Source organism: Podarcis bocagei, assembly GCF_964188305.1.
Source record: "Podarcis bocagei genome assembly, chromosome: 1".
Classification (NCBI taxonomy): Eukaryota; Metazoa; Chordata; class Lepidosauria; order Squamata; family Lacertidae; genus Podarcis; species Podarcis bocagei.
In genome coordinates, this window is record NC_138125.1 from 40,518,234 (window position 1) to 40,538,129 (window position 19,896).

General features: G+C 39.0%; 1 protein-coding gene across 5 annotated transcripts in view; it reads right to left on the reverse strand.

The window, feature by feature from the left end:
- The window catches only part of DPH6 (diphthamine biosynthesis 6), a 239,730-nt gene that overhangs the window by 180,119 nt on the left and 39,715 nt on the right, over positions 1-19,896 (reverse strand). For all 5 annotated transcript variants that reach the window (XM_081208459.1, XM_081208461.1, XM_081208458.1 and 2 more), the window contains exons 4-5: positions 9,586-9,659; positions 644-762 (exon numbers count right to left, since the gene is read on the reverse strand). In XM_081208459.1, coding sequence (XP_081064585.1) covers positions 644-762; positions 9,586-9,659 — 193 coding nt within the window. The remainder of the gene's footprint in view (positions 1-643; positions 763-9,585; positions 9,660-19,896) is intronic.

Here is a 19,896-nt window from a genome sequence, read left to right on the forward strand (position 1 = left end):
CCATCAGCCTCTCACTAATTAGTTGCAAAGTTATATATTGATTGCTGTTAGTAAAGTTTTTACTTAAACCCTTTCATCAAAGTCGATTCTACTTTATAGAGATAACGGTCCAATGTCAAGCCATCCATTTGTATCACTCATATGAGCGAACTGTAAACTGTTGCATTATGTATGAACCTTTATTGAAAAACACACTCACTTAATAATGATGGCTATGAAAATAGCTTCTCGCTTTTTCACTGTCTAGTGTGAAAAATATTTATCACAGAGAAGTTCAATTAATTGTTTAAATATATAGTCATGGAACTGAAGTTCTTCATATTTCTGTTCCGTGCTTCACCTCTGCTTGCTACAGTTTTATTTTACCAGCTACATCTAATCCACAAAACAGATTCTGGTGTCTCCATAGCTGTCGACAATAGCTATCTACTGTATGCATGTTTTCTCGCTCTATTTCTATTTTAGTAAAACCAACTAGTGACAATAATAATAATAATAATAATAATAATAATAATAATAATAATAATAATAATATTTATACTCCGCCCATCTGCCCAGCCACTGAGCGGCTTCCAACACATAGAAGTAAAATAAAACATCAAACATGCTTCACCTTAATAACTATTCTTGTTCGGATTCTTACCAAAAGCTGCTACTTTTATGATTATAGCTTGAAGGTTCGAGGAGATCATTTCTTTGAGCAAAGTTTCCTGGTTCTGACGCCAAAGGTAAGCCAATGGTTGCAGGGTAAGCCTCTTGCACCTATTTGAACAAAGGGAAAAAAATGGCTGTTATTATGCTCTTGCACCCAAACCCAGACTATTAAACCTTTAACCAAATTCCTCATGACCTTCTGCAATCAGATATAGATATTTCCAGTGCTTTTCTTCTGGGGGGACACATACCCCTAAACATCCCTAAAGCACTGGATATTTTCCAAGACTGCTACCTTTAAACCTATGATAGTCCATCCATTTACTTATCCGTGGGACTAAAGGAGGAAGATGTCAAGTGGTTTTATGGAAAATAGAGGGTGATAGCCAATTAAGTCACAGAAGAGAGCCACTGAAATCAAGGGATGAAAGTGTTTGAAGTCCACTGATTTCATAAGATCTACGCTGAGGAGAACACTGTATATCACCCATAGTGCAATCAATGGCATCTGGCCATATCATTTTGAATTTTAAATATGGAAACACAACATGAATCTTTGGGGTCACTCTTGCTCTTCAATTTATTAGCTATTTCAGCTTTCAAAGTGGACTTGCTTTGGATCTACAGGGACACATTCACTTGCAAAATCCTCATTCTATTTTGGTTCTCAGGGGAAAGAGCGTAACTGCTGCTCTTTGCCCTTTCCTTAAATGGGACCTCCCATAGCCTCTTTTCAGAAGATACTGGCTTTTATTCTATTTAGCCATGAAGCTCATTTTGTGACCTTCGACTACTCATTGCCTCTCAGCCTAACCTGCCTCATGGGGTTGTGATGTGGGTAAAATGGAAGGGAAAGAACTTGAGTACTTGAAGTCAGGTATGAATGAGTAGGGCTACTTTCAGTGCCTCTCAGAAACTGCAGAAGGAAACTGCTCATCAACTGCCTACTCCACGAACACCTATTGACACACAATTTGTTTTCCTGTGGATAACTCTGAAACAGCAAGTGTGCCCTGGCAGACAGTTTCCTAACAAATCAGAGGGTCCAAGGAAAGTTATATAGTCACGAAACCAATTTCTTGCTTTTTTAAAAGGGGGGAATAAGATAAAGTCAGCATACCCCTTAAGGACTGTCTACGCCAAAAATCTATTAATTATAATTCACCTGAATGAAGCCAATTTTCCAAGTAATAAAGTCAACATTCATAATTTAGCCTTATATGTACTCAAAATATCACTGGAATACTAAATACCACTTGGGATCACTGTACTAAGCAATATTTGTTCAGCTTAACTCATACACATATTTAGACAATTCACTCCAAAGTGCCGCAGGAAAGGATGGGCTTAGGTTCCTGAAGCCTGTATTGTTAGAGACAAGGATTTATATAAAATAGGGAAAATGCAATGCTCTTATCTTCTCTTTGTCTAGTAGGATGCATTCTTCTCAAGGTTGGCTTTTTATTTTACACATTGTAAATGTGCAACAACACCCATACAATTATATATTTAGAAGCATACAAAAAAAAATTTAAAATGAATTGAAGAGACCTAAAGCAAACCCTTCCCAGTTAAGCGGCCAAGCTCACATATAATGCACCACTAGATCTTGATAAAGAACAATTTTGTGAACAGTCTGCAGCACAATAGGCTAAGAAATAGGCCTGAAAAACATCCCTGCATTGAAAATGTGGAGGGGAAAATAGAGATTTTAGAATAACAGACATGTTAAATGCACTATAATACGTCTCAAGTCCTTTAAAACTCCTCATAATTAAACATAGTATTTATGAAAAGTGATATGGAAAGTGATCATAAATTTCAATAGCTTGGATCTAGACTTTGCCTTCTGCAAACAGAAGGGTGGCTGCCATTCATGGAAGGCTTTGAATCTAGAAGAAATCCCACTTGTGGAATGGGAGAGGATACAATTTTTGTCAATTCTTCCTTGCACCTGGAAATTCGCTCCAGGGGATTAGGAGGCCTCTGGGAACAGTATGGGAGGGACTGAGTCCTACGGGTGAAAGGACAATTGGCAAAAATCGCCTTCCCCTTTTTCCAGCAGACGTGTCCTTAGCAGAACACCTAGGAGATTCTACCACCAGTGCAGGGAAAGCCAGGATCCAACCAATATAATTTTATAATGAGCTAACACAGCTGAGCCCTGCTAACAGATTTCCCTTAAAGAATCAAGGTGCAGGAAATTGCCAGTATCAAATACATTGAACCTAATAGCTATACCAACCAGTGGTATGTTCTGTTTCTCAGGTTCCAGTTTCCTATTTGGGTTTCTTTTTACTGTTGTAGGTATTCAACATATTTTAAGTAGACCTTATTTCAATAAACAAAATTTTAAAACCCTACTTTTTGGGATTTAAAAATGGAATTCAATGTTCTATCTTAAAATGACAAATCATGAGTAAGAACTTAATTATCTAGTAAACAAGCACATTTTTAAACAAGGGATACATAGACATTTCTGAATAAAAGTAATGTTAGTTGAAACACTAGACGCACACACAACATACATCTCCCTTCTATAGACACTGAACTAATAAACAAGAACATAGGTTTTTAGTGTTATTACCGTGAATAGCCCTATTGACTTAAACAGGATTACTCACTCTAGTGAAGTTAATAGTGTAAGATTATGAAGTATGGGGATGGAGAAGTGTGTTCCGTTTTCTAGCAAAAATAATATAAAATAGCATGAAGTCTAGCATAAAGTGAATTTTGTTATAAAATAAATTGGAAAGCTTTAATGGTTCTGCCGTCTAGTAAAATTGGAACTTCCTTTATTATATATTTTGTCCATTCATTTATTTATTTTTAAGTGGAAACATGGGCTAGGATCCAAAGACTTACCTTTGGAATACTCAGCAATTTCAATACACCTGTTGTTTTTTATTTTTAAGTTTTCTCCCCCATTTAACCAGCAATTCCCTGAACCATGTTGTACACATTTTTGAAACTTCTCCCAATTCAATTTGCCATGCAGCACAGAAGATGCTGTTAGGAAAACTTTAGTCTGAAACTTTACTGGGCTCACTGAAGTGGTTGTGTTTTGGTCAATGATTTAAGTCAAGTTACTGGCTTCCATATTTTACTTTATTTCATTTTATTTCATAGAGAGAGAGAGAGAGAGAGAGAGAGAGAGCAGTTTATATCCTGTGCTGTGACTAGGCAGCCCCCAACAAGCAACACAGTATCCAATCCATAATTACAATTTCAGAATATCTCTCCACAGCTATTTGCTCTCATAAGAAGTAGTAATGATCACCAGCTTGAATGGTTTTTCAATATTAGACCAATTCCTGGAAGTTAAGGCTATCAATACCTACTAACCCCTATAGCCATGCTCCATCTCTGCTCATAGCTGTCAACTTTTCCCTTTTCTTGTGAGGAATCCTATTTGGAATAAGGGAATTTCCCTTAAAAAGGGGAAAACATTGATAGCTATGTCTCTGCTGTCAGAGGTGGCATGACCCTGACTACTGCCAGTTGCCAGTCACAAGTGCAGAGAATGCTGTTGTGCTCAGATCCTTTTTTCATGCTTTCTATAAGTTGCCTAGTTGCCACTATGAAAAGAGGATGCTGGGCTAGATGGGCCATTGGCCTGACCCGGCAGACTCTTCTTGTGTTCTTATGCACAGTTTAAAAGACAACCAAATGGCCAGAATCATTCCCTAAAAGCATTCCTTAAAAATATGTCCTTACTTTCCTTTGAAAAATCAACATGGAGTTTGCCTGGTGAGTCTCTAGCGAGACAGTTTCATAGCCCTAAACTGCCTTCGTCTAAAGCATCTGAAACACCAAATTGTCACACATGAACCTACCATCAATTTTGTCGTCTTCCAAGTGCCTGCCATTCTGAAGTAGGGGGATGGCTACTGAAGACAACCTTTTCTGTGGTGGCACCCAAATTTTGGAATGGCAGACATGTTTGACTGGTGCCAATTTTGTTATATTTCACATGCCAGGTGAAATCCATCTTATTCTCCTGAGCTTTATGTAGTACTTCAGCTGTCTTTTCTACTTTCATTTGCTGGTTCTGCTATTTTATACCACAGGTGGGTTTTTACAACTGCATTGAATTGTGTACTTTTTTATATAGGTATGTATAAGCTATTTCTGAGGCAACTTTACAGAAAGTTTAAACATTTCCAGAAATAAACAGCTAGTGCTGGTGTGGCCATTGAAAAGGTCCTGTCTATTTGTAAAATGGTTATGCAATTATGTATCTCACACTTCCTACAGTAACTACAACCAAAATATTTCAAACTGTGAAATGTTTTCAGAAGCTTAAGACAGCTTGAAGAAAATGTTCCACCAACAAATTCTTCTTCTGCATCAGTAAAAGGAAGAAGCGGCGACTGCACTTCCAGCAACATCTGCTACTATAAGAAGTAGAAATAAGACCAGCTGAATTGAATGGAACTCATATTTGTGTAAGTGAATGTGTGAATTTGTACATTTTCTCCCATAAGAGGCCACAGGAGCTACCATCACATTACTAAACTAAAATCATGCTTAATTACCACAAAGCACATGTACAAACTACTAATTGACAATATAACCATCAAACAGGTTAAATCGAGAATAAGACATCAAAACCTAAGAACCATGCCCCTTGTAAACCTACCAAGTCTATTCTACATACCAGTGGTATACCCAATTGGTGGTCCATGGACCCCAGGGGGGTCACACAGCCCACCCATGGGGTCTAATACACATACCCATCAACTGTCTGGAACATCCAATTTTGGATGGTCATGCTTTCGTGTGAGAGCACAGCGTCCCAGAACACGTGAGATTGTGGCCAGAAACACCCCTCACATGAGATCGTGGTGCCTAAAAACATGTGGTTTTGGACACTGTGCACTCGCACAGGTCACGTGACTCGTGCAACAGAAGACGTGCCTCCTGGTTTTGCGCTGGGACATGTTGTAGGGTATGGTGGTGCCATTCACAGAACTAAAACTACCACAGATATATCAACATTTTCAAAAAGTAGGGGGTCCATGGCTTGGCTTTTGAACAACAGTGGTTCCACAGTACTTAGCTAATTGGGAACAACTGCTATATACCTTGGAGGAATTCCACTGAACTCAGTGGGCTTAGTTCTCAGTAGCAATGCATAGGACTGCACTGTAAAGGGATGGCTAGTGAGGATTACTCACTAGATCAGGCATCCCCAAACTCGCCCCTCCAGCTGTTTTGGAACTACAATTTCCATCATCCCTGACCACTGGTCCTGTTAGCTAGGGATGATGGTGTTGGGATACTGCCAGGGAGACAAAGTCCATCATGGCCCCACGTCGCCTCCGGACGTTCATCGATCTCCCGTAGACACGCAGTATCAGCAATTAGTGACACGAGCTCCAGAAATAGCTTGCCACATTCCAGAGCTGATGCACGCTCTTATCAGCAGATAATGCACAGTGAAAGAGGCACGCAGGAGAGCATTATTTAAGTTTATTCAGCGTTAGTCAGAACAAAGAAAAAACATGGCCGCCTGCTTCAGTGTTCAGGCACTGAGAGACAGAAACGAAAGCAACAGAAAACATAAACTTCCTGTGAACAGGAAATACGCAGACTCTGTGACTCACAAAGCCTGCTCCCTTTTAAGGTGGAATGGAAATATCCTAACAGATGGGAGTTATAGTCCCAAAACAGCTGGAAGGCCAAGTTTGGGGGTGCCTGCACTAGATGCTAGCAGCCTAGTCCTGAGATCTTTGTTATTTAAGATGCCCATACAGATATCTTGGGCCTAAGTTCTATTTATTTAAGTGGAGAGATCACATTCATACACAGAAATGAATGTGCATGCAAACTGGTGTTGTTCATTGAAATGAACGTGGGAGCTTCCCTTGTCGGGACACGCCATTTTGGAGCTCACCTCAGGTGCTGCCACTTATTTTCCCTTCTATTTGTTATTGCTCTTCAGTTTCGAATCAATTTATCTCTCTCTCTCTCACCCCTTAACATTGGCTGTTTGGGGCATGGTTCTATTTTCTCTTGATTTATGTTCTTTCTGGTATTCCCACTTTCCCTAATTTTAAATCCCTTGGTTTTGCTTTTTGCTACTATTCCACAGATCCTGCTCTTGTTCCTTTCTACTGAACTTGCCTTCTCTAGACACCTTCACACAAGCAGCATATGAAACGGCTTCTCCTACTTGTTTCCTCATATTCTTTCCTACCACCCTTACATAGACTGCACACAACATGGCTTCTCTTGGGCTTTGTTTCATGGTTTGGAGAGAAACAAATTGTGTGTAGCACTAAGCTGGGGCCATGCTTCATTTCATTCCAGCACAGCAAAGTAAGGAAGAGTTGACCCAATCCGAGCAGTGCACAGAGCAAACCTAGCTTATAATGACGTGCGAACCACCGCTAACCCTTCTTCAGTCTTCTAATCAGGTACAAGGAGTGTCATTACCACTTTTGGTTTTCCTAATCATATGTATACAATTCAAAAACTTGCCCTTTACTGTCTCTTGCAACTAACAAAATATCAAGCCAAGTCTTTGTTCTATATTGCCTTGAGTATTGCATTTAATTGGTCATACCATTTCCTACCTTTCTTTATTAAGTTTTCATAGAGGACAGCGCTGCTTGCTGAATTTTTCTCGCCTGTTCTGTGATCATATTTATGCTGTGTCTCTCTCCCCACTGGCTTCTAACTTTTTATCGTATTTAGTTAAATTTATTTTCTTACCATCCAAAAATCTGCATAATGCAGTTCCTTTTATTCTTCCCTTTTTTCACTCCATATTCCTTAGATAGTGCAGAAACCTTCCCCGCCCCCCCCCCGAACACTGCTCAATACATTTTAGGCATTTAATATGCCTGAAACTTTAAGTCAGAGTTCTGACACCAGAGGTCTTCAGACGTTGGGCTACAACTTCTGCAATCCCTGAATATTGACCATATTAGCTGGGACTAATGGGAGATGGAGACCAAAAACATGATGAAGGTCAGTGATCCTCCATTCCTGCTATAAACAGTACTTAATTTTTAAACGACAATAAGTACCATCACAGGTTAAAGAAGCAATTCCATAGGTTTCCACACTTATTTCTTCACTAATTACACCAGGAGTGAAAACCTGCACTCGTAGGAGGGCATCTATATGTCCATAGGTGAACCTTACGCCAAAACTGCTGCTGCTCAGGCATAGACTGCAATAGCCTAAAATGGTTCTCACCTTCCTCTTCACTCAAATGGAAGCAGATGGACAGAATATAAATATAAGCTACAGAAAGGTGAAGTGTGGGCCACAAAAAAATTGGATGCACCTCTAATGGAGATATTTTAAGCAGAAATTTGTCAGATTATTACTGAAAACCATAGGTTTAGTATATGTTATGGCAGATGAATCTGCTCATTGCATCGGAAAGAGCCTATTCTAATCTGACAGCAGCATCTTACAGGCATAGAGAAAAAAGACAAAAAGAATAAAAATTCCAACTACATCCCAGGTACAATACTTTACAAGCAAAGTGTACATTAAAAGCATGCACTGCAGTATTTCCCCAATTAGAGGAGTGATATTTGTCCAATCAGACCTTTCATCCTCAAGCAGACCATTTTTACCCGAGTCTCAAAAACATCCCACTGACTCCAAGCAAAGTAGCCAATGGGCAAAACAATACAGATATGCAAGCCAACAAAAACAGTAAAAAATTGGAAGGATTATAGCTCTTTCCCAATTTTATGTTGGCTAGTATAGAAGAATTGTACAGCAGCTTTAATTCACATTCAATGTAGATAAGTACACAAAGAAAAGAAAAACCAATATGCAAATAGCATGTTGCAATTCATGTTCTATTTTACACAACCCTTTTTAAAAAATATATATATTTGCCTTTCTGTTTTATCATATCATCAATGCATTATATGTTACAGTCAGACACATAATAGTAAGAAATAGATAACAACAACAACAACAACAACAACAACAACAACAACAACAACAACATAACTTATTCCTCCAATTTAACTGACTCTTATAAACCTTAATTTTAACTTCCCTTCTACTCTTCTCTGGTTTCCTATCTATTGTCTTTTTGACTGCGTTTTCTTATTCTACTAAATTATTTTCATATCTTACACTGTGTCACATCTACTGATGAGTACTATTTTTTTAGTCTGTTACACTTATTTTCTTGTTATAATATTTCTGCATATATTCTGTATATAATGTCTAGTCCTCTTTTAAATTCTTACCATTTTTATTTTTAATCTATTTGTCATGCTGGCAAATTCTATATATTATAGGTGCCATTCTTCTCTTGATGGTACTACATCAGTTCTCTAATTTTGGGCTACTAGCTGTAGTCACCTACATCCATAGATTAGTTTGATTTTTTGGTATTTCTACTGTTATTATTCCCAGAAGGAAAGCTTCTGGGTTTTTAGGAAACGTTCTTTTAAACATTTTCTTAAATTTGTTATAAACCATCTCCCTGAATTCTTTTATTATTCTACAAGACCTACCATGAGTGATAAAATATGCCAACTGTTTCTTTACATTTCCAGCATAGGTCACTTTTAGTTCTAAACGTTTTAGCTACTTTACTTGGCATCAAGTGGGCCATTATTAAACACTTCTCTTTCAATGCATAAATAGCAGTGAATTTTAAATTTATTTCCCACAAATGTTCCCACAGGTTCAGATCAATATTATGACCCACATCTTGTGCCCATTTGATCACAGATGATTTCACAAATTCTTCTTGAGTTTCTCAATCTAATAGTATCCTATACATTTTAGATAAATTTTTAACTCTAAATCTTAATATTTCTTTTTCAAATTTGGATGGTTTTTCTGCAATCCTAGTTTTTTTTATTAAAAGCAACAATAGCTTAAAGGTGCTTCTACAACTTGCTTACTATGCATTGTAACACAGAGAGTAATTTTACTTACACATCTTCTACACGGACCCGCTGGTAGTCTGAAAGAATGGCCCCTACAGAAACACCTTCCACACCCTCCTCATCCTGAAATGGAAGAGATACACATAAAAACCAGAAAAAAATAAGTTAATGACGTATCCAATAACATGGATTGTATTGACTTTCACTCAGCCTTATGTATGAAAAGGGAAAAACATGAATGACAACTGAAGTCCATAATCAGAGACACAACTCAATAGCCCTACATACAAATGATGCCCATATCAGAGCTATAAGTCACAAAAATGTTGGCCTTTGCAATCATTGGGAGCTACTGATATCCACAACAGTGCTGCAGCTAGATGAATTTCTGCTATCTACTTTTCTAAACATCTTACTCCAGTCTTCTTTAATTAGCACCATCTCCAGTTTTATTTCTGGGCCCAGTTCAAAGTGCTGGTTAGGGCTGGGCGACATATTGATATATCATCACAAACCAGTTTGAAGTCCATATTGTGATACCAGTTTCATAATTTTTGACCTGGCAATATATCAATAACCATGATTTCTGTGTGTCCTATGCAAAAATCATACTGAAAAACCGTGAAGCCAGCCCAAGCTTCTCTCGATTCCTGCAGCCCCTGTTAACTCCATCAGCTCAGCTCTCCCCACCTCCTACAAGAGGTAGCAAATCATAAGAGTAGGCAGTGGCAAAAATGACAATATAGGAAAAACCATGAAGCCAGCCACTACTTCTACATAGCTGCATTCTTATTTCAGACTTTGTGATATATCAGTATATATTGATGATTAACTGGTGATATATCACGATGCTAAAAACCAGATATCACCCAGCCCTAGTGATGGTCATTAGCTATAACACCCTAAATTGCCCCGGACCAGGGCATTCAAATGACTGACTTCTCTCATATGAATCTACCCATCAATTATGCCCTGTTTTGCATTCTACTGCCTTGAGAGGTGTGGTAAGCAAAGACTTAAAACCGGAAAGTTTCAGGGGTGGTGTCCCAGTTGTTTAGCTCCCTCCCAAAGGAATTGTTAGATAAGGTAGGAGGGCAATGTACAGTGGTGCCCCGCAAGACGAATGCCTCGCAAGACGAAAAACTCGCTAGATGAAAGGGTTTTGCGGTTTTTGAGCTGCTTCGCAAGACGAATTTCCCTATGGGCTTGCTTCGCAAGACGAAAACGTCTTGGGCTTTTTGCAAGTTTGTTTCCTTTTTCTTAACACTGTTAATACAGTTGCGACTTGACTTCGAGGAGCAACTCATAGAACGCGGTGTGGTAGCCTTTTTTGAGGTTTTTGGTGATTTTTGAAGCTTTTCCAAAACTTTTCCGACACCGTGCTTCGCAAGACGAAAAATTCGCTAGACGAAAAAACTTGCGGAACGAATTAATTTTGTCTTGCGAGGCACCACTGTATTCTGCATTACATTGCTAACATCCAGCTAAGCTTCAATGGTGCTATGTGAGTGACAGGTGCCAACATAACAACTATATTGCCCAGATGTCAAATTTGGCCCACTGAGTCAAAAAAGTTCACCAACCCTGAGCTATGATACATAAATTATATCCCCCGCCCTGAGTTGGACATAGTAATAGCAATGCTTAAATACCAGTAAGTCATTATCTACTGCATCTCCAGTATTCTAGTAATATTTTAACAATAAATATGTAGCTATATTAGTCTCTTCATCACTGAATGAACCCACAGTGTCTTAATAACTTAGTACAACACATTTTGAAAGTAGCTGTAAGTTTAAAAGTCTATTTCTTTTTAAGGAAAAAAAACTATCCTTTCTAAACTTGAAAAAGCAGGCATTGCTTTAAGTAGTGATCGTCTTCATTACTTGACTGTAGTGCTTAAGGCGCCGGCTAAATGCACATTATAAATATCTACAGGATTATCTTAAATTGTTACACACAGGTCCAACTAGTTAACCACTAGTACCATTAAGTTAAATGCATGGTATTCCGCAGTCATCATGGTAACACCACAGCATTGCAGTTTGGGGGGAGGGGGGATGGTTGCTTGTTTGATGTGATCTGCTCAGAACAAAGATGTAGCATGCACTTCAAAATTTACAGAGCAGAACCCTTTCAGATAAGCAGCAGTGAATGTGCAGAACAGTAACCATAGTGACATAGTATTATTTTGTGGGGGGAAAGTTATGAAAGGGTACATTCATGTATTATTATTATTACTATTATTACTATTATTACTATTATTACTATTATTACTATTATTATTATTATTATTATTATTATTATTATTATTTATATACTGCCCTATACCCGGAGGTCCTTGGGTGTTTCACAAAATAAAATCAAAATATAAAACCACAAAATATATAATCAAAATAAAAACAACAACCCAATAACCCCCGCCCCCCAAAACCCACATTTTATAAGGGCATAGGATGTCAATCAAATGTACCATGATGTCAGTGCTATCAAGCCTCAAAAGTACTGACAACATGGATAGCAACTGAAAACCAAGTCTACAAAAGTGTAGGCTATTAGTAGTAGTAGTAGTACCCCGTCTGACAGGACTGCCCCAGCCACTCTGGGCAGCTTCCAACAGAATATAAACACACAACGTGACATCAAATATTAAAAACTTCCCTATACAGGGCTGTCTTCAGATGTCTTCTAAAAGGCATAAAGCTGTCTATTTCCTTGATATCTGATGGGAGAGCATTCCACAGGGTGCCACTACCTTAACAAGGGCTAGCTCAGTCAATAGAACATAAGGCTCTTAATTCAGTGCTTTGGCTGTTGGGCAAAAGATTCCTGCATTGGGTGTTAATGTTGGGCAAAAGATACCTGCATTGCAGAGGGCTGGACTAGATGATCCTCATGGTCCCTTCTAACTCTATGGTTCTTGCTTACATACATACTGAGAAGGCCCTCTGCCTGGTTCCCTGTAACTTCACTTCTCGCAGTGAGGGAACCACCAGAAGGCCCTCGGAGCTGGACCTCAGTGTCCAGGCTGAACAATGGGGGTGGAGACGCTCCTTCAGGTATACAGGGATAAGGCCGTTTAGGACTTTAAAAGTCAGCACCAACACTTTGAATTGTGCTCCAAAAACATACTGGGAGCCAATGTAGGTCTTTCAGGACTGGTGTTATATGGTCCTGGCAGCCATTCCCAGTCACCAGTCTAGCTGCTGCATTCTGGGTTAGTTGTAGTTTCTGTGTCACCTTCAAAGATAGTCCCACATAGAAAACATTAAAGTAGTCTAAGTGGGAAATAACCAGAGTATACTTAATTTGTCACAAGAGTCTATTCTTTTTTCTGCAGCAGGATAACATGCCTTCTTCGCTGAAAATTGGAACTACGTAACTGTTCGGCGGTTGTATGAAGAGTCCTGAAAGTTTTGCTACCTTGACTTGTTCATATAGTATTTTGTGTGCCAACCACTACCTGTACTTTACCTGAACATTGAGTGAGCATACCCAGTAGCTTCACTTTTGTATTAAACAGCACTGAGGACAATATTGTACCCTGGACTACAAGCCAGCAGGAAGACCCTGGGGCCAAAACACAGTCCCCCATTGCTAGTCCATCAGGGCAACAAAGGTTGATTCAGTCTAGGTAATTTGATTCAGTCTAGGAGCTCAAGCAATTTCTCAGCTACCACTCTCTCCAGCACTTCACCCTCCAAAGGGGGCATTTGCAACCAAGCTAAAGTTGTTATAAACCATAGGTTCCAGGTTGAGCTTCAATGGTTTGCTGCCAAATATGATCAAATAGGAAGAATTCCAAAATAGAGACCATAAGAACTGCTATAAGAAAGTAACTGAATGCAATAACAAAATTCTACGGGCTGCCCAATTTGCTAGTGGATTAAACACAGTATAACTACACATGCTTTTTAATCCTCTTGTTACACAATTCCTTGAGTTCAGCAAGAAGAAAATTAGTGATAATGCTTTCCATTTAATTAGTATATTACATGCACTGTAATTATTAGTGGGAAATGTTATATTAATGAAAGTGAAAGTTAGCAGTAAATTACCTTGTAGTTATTGTCAATTTCCCAAGCTACTGCTCCTTAAGATAACCCTCTCCCTATGGTCCTTCCGGTAATTTTTCCTTGCCTGATAAACATGATGATTAAACAGCACACAGTGCAAACCTTTGATACTTTTTAAATTAAATCCATGCCCAGCCTAAGGGCTGTGTCTGATTTCAACTAAATGTGTCAGTTAATCAGATAAAAAATTATCAGTAACTCAAAGAAACAGCAGCCTAAGGCTTCATCAGGGCTAGGGAAAGCTGAACAAAATAAGACATTCAGACAATATCACATTATGAGTAAAGGTTACTGATAAGCATAAAGCCAAACAGAGCTGTTCATCACCTTAATAATATCTATCTTTGGAGAACCGCTACATACAACAGTCAAATTATCGCTTTTTAAAAAGCAATTAGAAAAATGGGCTACTATGCCAATACACCATTAAATTGAACATGCACTGGGGGGAACTCAGGATTATACTTGCAAAAATACTAGCTACTTTAGGAAATATCTCACAAAGAGATGCATTATTATTTCTAAATAAAAAGCACGCACACTTGAAACAAGGTTTAGGATTGGCAAACAAAATTATTAGGCCAACAAATTGTATATTTATGTTCAAAATTTAATTACAGTCTAAATAAAGGAGAGTGCAGTTCACCCAGTCTCCTCTCCTATGCCATCCTCCCCACCAAAGCAACATAATTACACCACTCTAATTAACACCCGGCCTATCTTATCCATCTAAGGTCTACCTTTCCAACTCTTCCTCACTTTCTGCTGAGGCACTCACCTCGTTCTCCTCCATTGTTCTCGGTCCTTTCCTCCTTCCCCATCAGTTATCCTCTGAGAAGACAGCTACTCTCCCCTTTCACCCTACTCCATCTTAACCGCTACCATGATTCTCCTTTTATAACTCTCCCCATCCCCAGCTCGTTCCTTATCAAACATTCCAAGTTCTTCCCCCATTTTGGAGGGGATGGAGAACCTATCCCTGGACTCTTCTAACCTCTGGCTGATTTGTATACTTTTCTTAACCACCACATGCCTGAGACATGCCGTATACCCTTTCCCTTTGACTCTCTTGCTTCCAACTATACGGTTGTCTGCCCTCCTTTTTCTGCAGTCTATTAAAAGCATCCTTGTCAAATATTATCTTGCTAGCTAATGTATGGGTCTCTATTCTGTCTTGGTCCTTCCAACCTAACTTCATTATGCTCTACATTCTGATGATTCTTCTGACAGGCCGAAGAAAAACCACCTAAGAACAGACATTCAACATTTGCACTGTCTAGTCTGGCTCTCCACCTATTATATTTATTCAGATGTCTCGTGGCTGCCTCAAACTCAAAATTTCCAAGACCAAACTGTTGTGGTTCCAAAGCATTCTCTCACACACTGATCCTTTAGCTCTGTATCTCCTGACATCACAAGTCAGCATGTTGACTAAACAGATAGAACTGGATTACCTTAAATTCATCCACCTTTTGTTTTCCCAGTTTAGGATGCAATCCAAACTCCTCTGACACTGGGTTGTGGGGAGTTTGGATTAAAGGGCCTGTAATCCTCCCAATTCTCTATCCATCCCGATGGACTGAAATAACTATTTTGAGCAGTGTGTAGTCATAGATCCCTTTTCCTTATATTTTATTAGACTGTGTCCTGGCACCCATCTGGTATTTTATTAACCAATGTTGAGAGTAAACGGAATACTTTCTGGAAATTTAGGATACCCTTGTTTCTCAGTTTCAGGGGAGAAATACATCTGATGTGAAATGATTTGGGGGGGGGGGGATCCAAGTATATAATTAGAAAAATCTAGAAGTAAAAGGTAAGCCTTTGTCAAATGAATAAACACCCACAGTTTTGCTCCAAGCACTCCCAATCATTTTTTGTTTTCCACATACTGCTATTAGTTGCTGTGACTGGCATCAGCTTGTCAGTGCCTTTGGCAGGAGCTGACTTCACACTCTCATGAGAGACACCATGAACTGAAACTAGAACCTTGTACACCCTATGCGCTACCACAGAACTATGATTTGGAGACTAATAGTTCTATAGACCAGGAGGAGTCCTGCATTCATATGAATTGAGCTGGAATCTCTCTAGTGTGCATCAATGCGCTCTCAGAAAAGAACCACAAGAATCTAAGAAACCCATCTTTTGCAGCCATGAGAACTTCTGTATGACAAGCATTCAGCCTTCTGTCGTCATCATCATGCATTCCTGGCAAGAGAATAAATTTAGAATAAGAATGTAAGAGTCCTGCTGGATCCAACCAAAGGCCTACCTAGCACAGTATTTTGTCCTCACGGTGGTCAAACAGATGCTTATGGGCAGCCCAAATAGGACATGAACACAAAATTAGTATGCCAGTCATGTGACTCTGAGCAATGCAAAGTCACTCTAATTTGGGTCCCTGGAAACAGTCGTCCTAAGTACCTAAGATCAGAGGGGGTTGGAAGTTGTCCGTAATAGTTGTGGCCTACAGAATACTTCTATGGCATTTTAAGAACCCAATGTCAAATGCTTACTTTATGGTTTCAAAGACTGCTATTTACAGAGAAAGGCCACAGCCCCATGCATAAATAAGGTTCGAAGTTCAAATCCCTGGCATCATCAGATGACCTGCGCCTGAGAACCTGAAGAGCAACTGCAAGAGAAGTCAGTGCAAAAGCTAATGGCTCAGTGGCCTGACTCAGCATAAGGGGCCTTCATATATTCAACATGAAACCCAACACGAACTCAGTAATCTAAACGTGTGCCAACCAAGCTGGACAAAATGTATTATCAACAGCAAAAATGAAGTGGCAAGACACGCACAATTTGGCTTTAGGAAAACACTCAGGTTTTTAAAATAAGGATATTGAATTGGAATGAAGGAGGAGCATAGAGCTCTTAACTTTTCTCTGCATGCCACTATCCTTACTTTTTGATATTCCTTTTTATGTGGTTGATTAAGGTTGTGCCTCTCCTCACAAGTCTTCTGGCTTGCTTTGGCTCACATTTCAGACCAGGTGTCTCAACATTAAAAAAAAGGGAGAGATCTGATTCAGTAAGTTGTTTTTCTCACATTGCATGTTTTTAAGCAAGACAAAAATTTCAGCCAAAAATAAGCAAGAAGGCAGCAAACCCTTCAATGCTGCTGCTACAAAACTCCTGAAATAAGGAAGTACAAAAAATACCTAAATGAAATGAACCATTGCTTACTTGAAAAGACGACATTTGATATGTGAAATTCTGATTTTTTTTAGTTTGAATTCATGACATAACAGGACTATGACTCAGGCAAGCAGAACTTTGAAGATGAAAATCAAATATGCACAAAGTGCAATGATGTTGTATATACGCAGATACTGAATGATGTCATGTCATATAGGCAAAAAATTTTAGAGTTATAATATAGGTTATATCAAGTAGCTTTATTCGTGTAAGAAATGCCTTGATTTTCTTGCAACAGAAAATTGGCCGAGACTCACTATTTGGTTTGCCTCCAAATATGGAAAAATGTATCAAGGCCATGGTAAAAATCTGTCCAGGCCACCAAGGAAGCCTAACTTATTGATGCAGTCCCCCCCCCCCCAGATCAAATGCATCTAAGTTTATTGCTTCCTATAATAATAATAATAATAATAATAATAATAATAATAATAATAATAATAATTTTTCATCCAAAGCCTAAGGACAGTAAGTTGCATCCCGTGGTGTCCCTCTGTGGACAGAAGGCAATTTGAGCCAATGGTTTTGGGGTATTTTTTTAAACAAATAGGAAGTGAATCCATTTTTACTAATTGCAACTGGTTCCTCCAGACTTCCACTGCTCACAATATTAAAGCTCTTGAAATTGTAACATGATTGCCCATCACAGTGAGCTGGAGGCTGCATTTCGATTCGGATAAAGGACTGTGGGAGGAGGTGTATGACTTCAAAGGTTAAACATTATAAATATTACAAGTCATGCATTGTATTTATGCTTGTGGAGTTCCTACTGGTCTCGCAGACTAGGCCCTCACTGGCACTCTGGTCCAAACAGATGCAATCATATATACGACCAGTATAATTCCTGGAGCCAAATATTGTACTCCTGTTTTATGAATTACTACTGTTCTGTTCTCAAATTATATTCATGCTTCTCTTGATCAAATGGTATGGACGTTTACTTTCTATCTCATGGATGGAAAACCTGCTGCCTAGTAACTACCGCCCTTATAATCCTGGCCACATACCACCCATTACTATTGCATGTCTATTGCACATACTATTGCAATTTGTTCAATGGGACCTCCTTCCAAATAAATTTACACAGCCTTAGGCTTCTAAGCAAGTGATCTTGCTTAGTATCCTTGCATGCATACAAGAAATGTCATACATGAAACTTTCTCTTGTTTCTAAGTATGTGTAATTTTTTCAATGCACACAGGCCATGTAATAACGTGTATAAAGTCCTGTCTCCCATACAAAACATTTAATGTTCTTGCTCTGGGTCAATGCTGAGGCTTCCAGGTTTTCCATACATGGATGCTCTCCCAATGGTCCTTTGAATCTGGTCCTTGGTGTAAGGCCTAAATCTAAGCACACAGACCTAACAAATCATAATAGTTACAAGGTGAATTCTATACAGGCCAAACAAAAGCTCACTCAATGCTCAAAATAACTGAACTATAGTTACAGGAATCAATGTTGAATACAATACAAAGAAAAATACTCTTAAATCAATCACTGATCATGAAAGCAACATCAATAATTCTACCACAGACTAAACAAAAGCAGAAGTTTTCAGTCTTTAGCTTTTTCTTTTTTTCTTTTTAGTGTTTTTCTAGCTTCAGACAGGAAATAGGCATTTTAAATATATAGAGCTCATTAAAGGGGCCCACTAAACTGTTCCGTAATGGTAAAAGATTTTGCATTCAACGTACCACTACAAACTAGAGGTTTTAATGGCCATGTCCATAACAGAGTTGTCAGGATACTTTTAAACTTGATACTTTAAAGAAAACAACTGACATCATGAAACCTAATTATTAGAATCTCACTTTGACAAATCTTTACCGAGCTTCAGACACACATAAGTAGAAGAAAAATATCCATCTATAAAATGAAAAATGCCTGATTTTAAAAAATAAAATAAATTCTCTGTTTGGTGGCAATACAGAAATAAAGTTAATGTCTCATAAACTGTGGGCCTTTCGTGCTCCCACCATGCAAGTTCGTGCAACTGCACACAATGCAGGCAAGACAGCTATTAAGCATCTCTAACGAAAAGCCTTTCTTACATTCTAGTATGGACTTTTTTAAAAGACAAAGAATAAGCAGGGCTCTCTGATAATGGAGCTGAAAATCCGTGTGCAGAAGTAAAATAGCTGCTAAAATTGTTCCACAAACTCTTCTGCAAGAGTTCATGCAGCTTCTATAGCCGTTCTCATGCTTCGATTTGTGCCAGAAACTGCACAAGCTGAAGAATCTGTGGATTTAGTGCTCTAACGAGAGTTGTTAAAACAACTGTAAGGCAAGGAGAAGATGCCTTCCACATGCAGAACAGCACCCTTGGATCCAACCCATTGTTTAAGTGAGGCACGCAGATTATGTTGTAGCAACCGTAATAACCAAATGGTATTGTTTTGATAACTGCCAGAGAGGGGAGATAAAACTTTGTTTCTATTGGATCAGATTTCTGTAGGTGACAACGCAAAAACTGGTGGTGGTGGTGGGGAAACATATCACAACACAGAAAACTAAGAGCAAGAACCAAAGAGCTTCGGGTAGAGAGCATGGGGCCCTCCATGTGTTTTTGACTACAAGTCCCATCTCTGGCTATTGGTTAGGGTTGTTGGGAGCTAGAGTCCAAGAACATCTGGAGAGCCAAAGGTTTCCTACTCTTGGTGCAGAACCTCCATATAAGCATGCAAATGAATTACAGAATAGAATAATAGAACTGTAGCATTAGAAGGGTTTCCGAGGGTCATCTAGTCCAACCCCCTGCTTAGTTTCCAGACCCTTTAGCATCTTGGTCGCCCTCCTCTGCCCACATTCCAGCTTCTCAATGTCTTTATTAAACTGTGGCACTCCAGGTGTGGTCTGATCAAGACAGAATAGAATGGGACTATTACAGGCAAACTCCGGCCCTCCAGATGTTTGGGACTACAATTCCCATCATCCCTAGCTAACAGGACCAGTGGTCAGGGATGATGGGAATTGTAGTCCCAAACATCTGGAGGGCAGGAGTTTGCCTATGCCTGGACGATTACTTCCCTTGATCAGGACACTATGTTTCCGATGACATAGAATAGCATTGGTTTTTT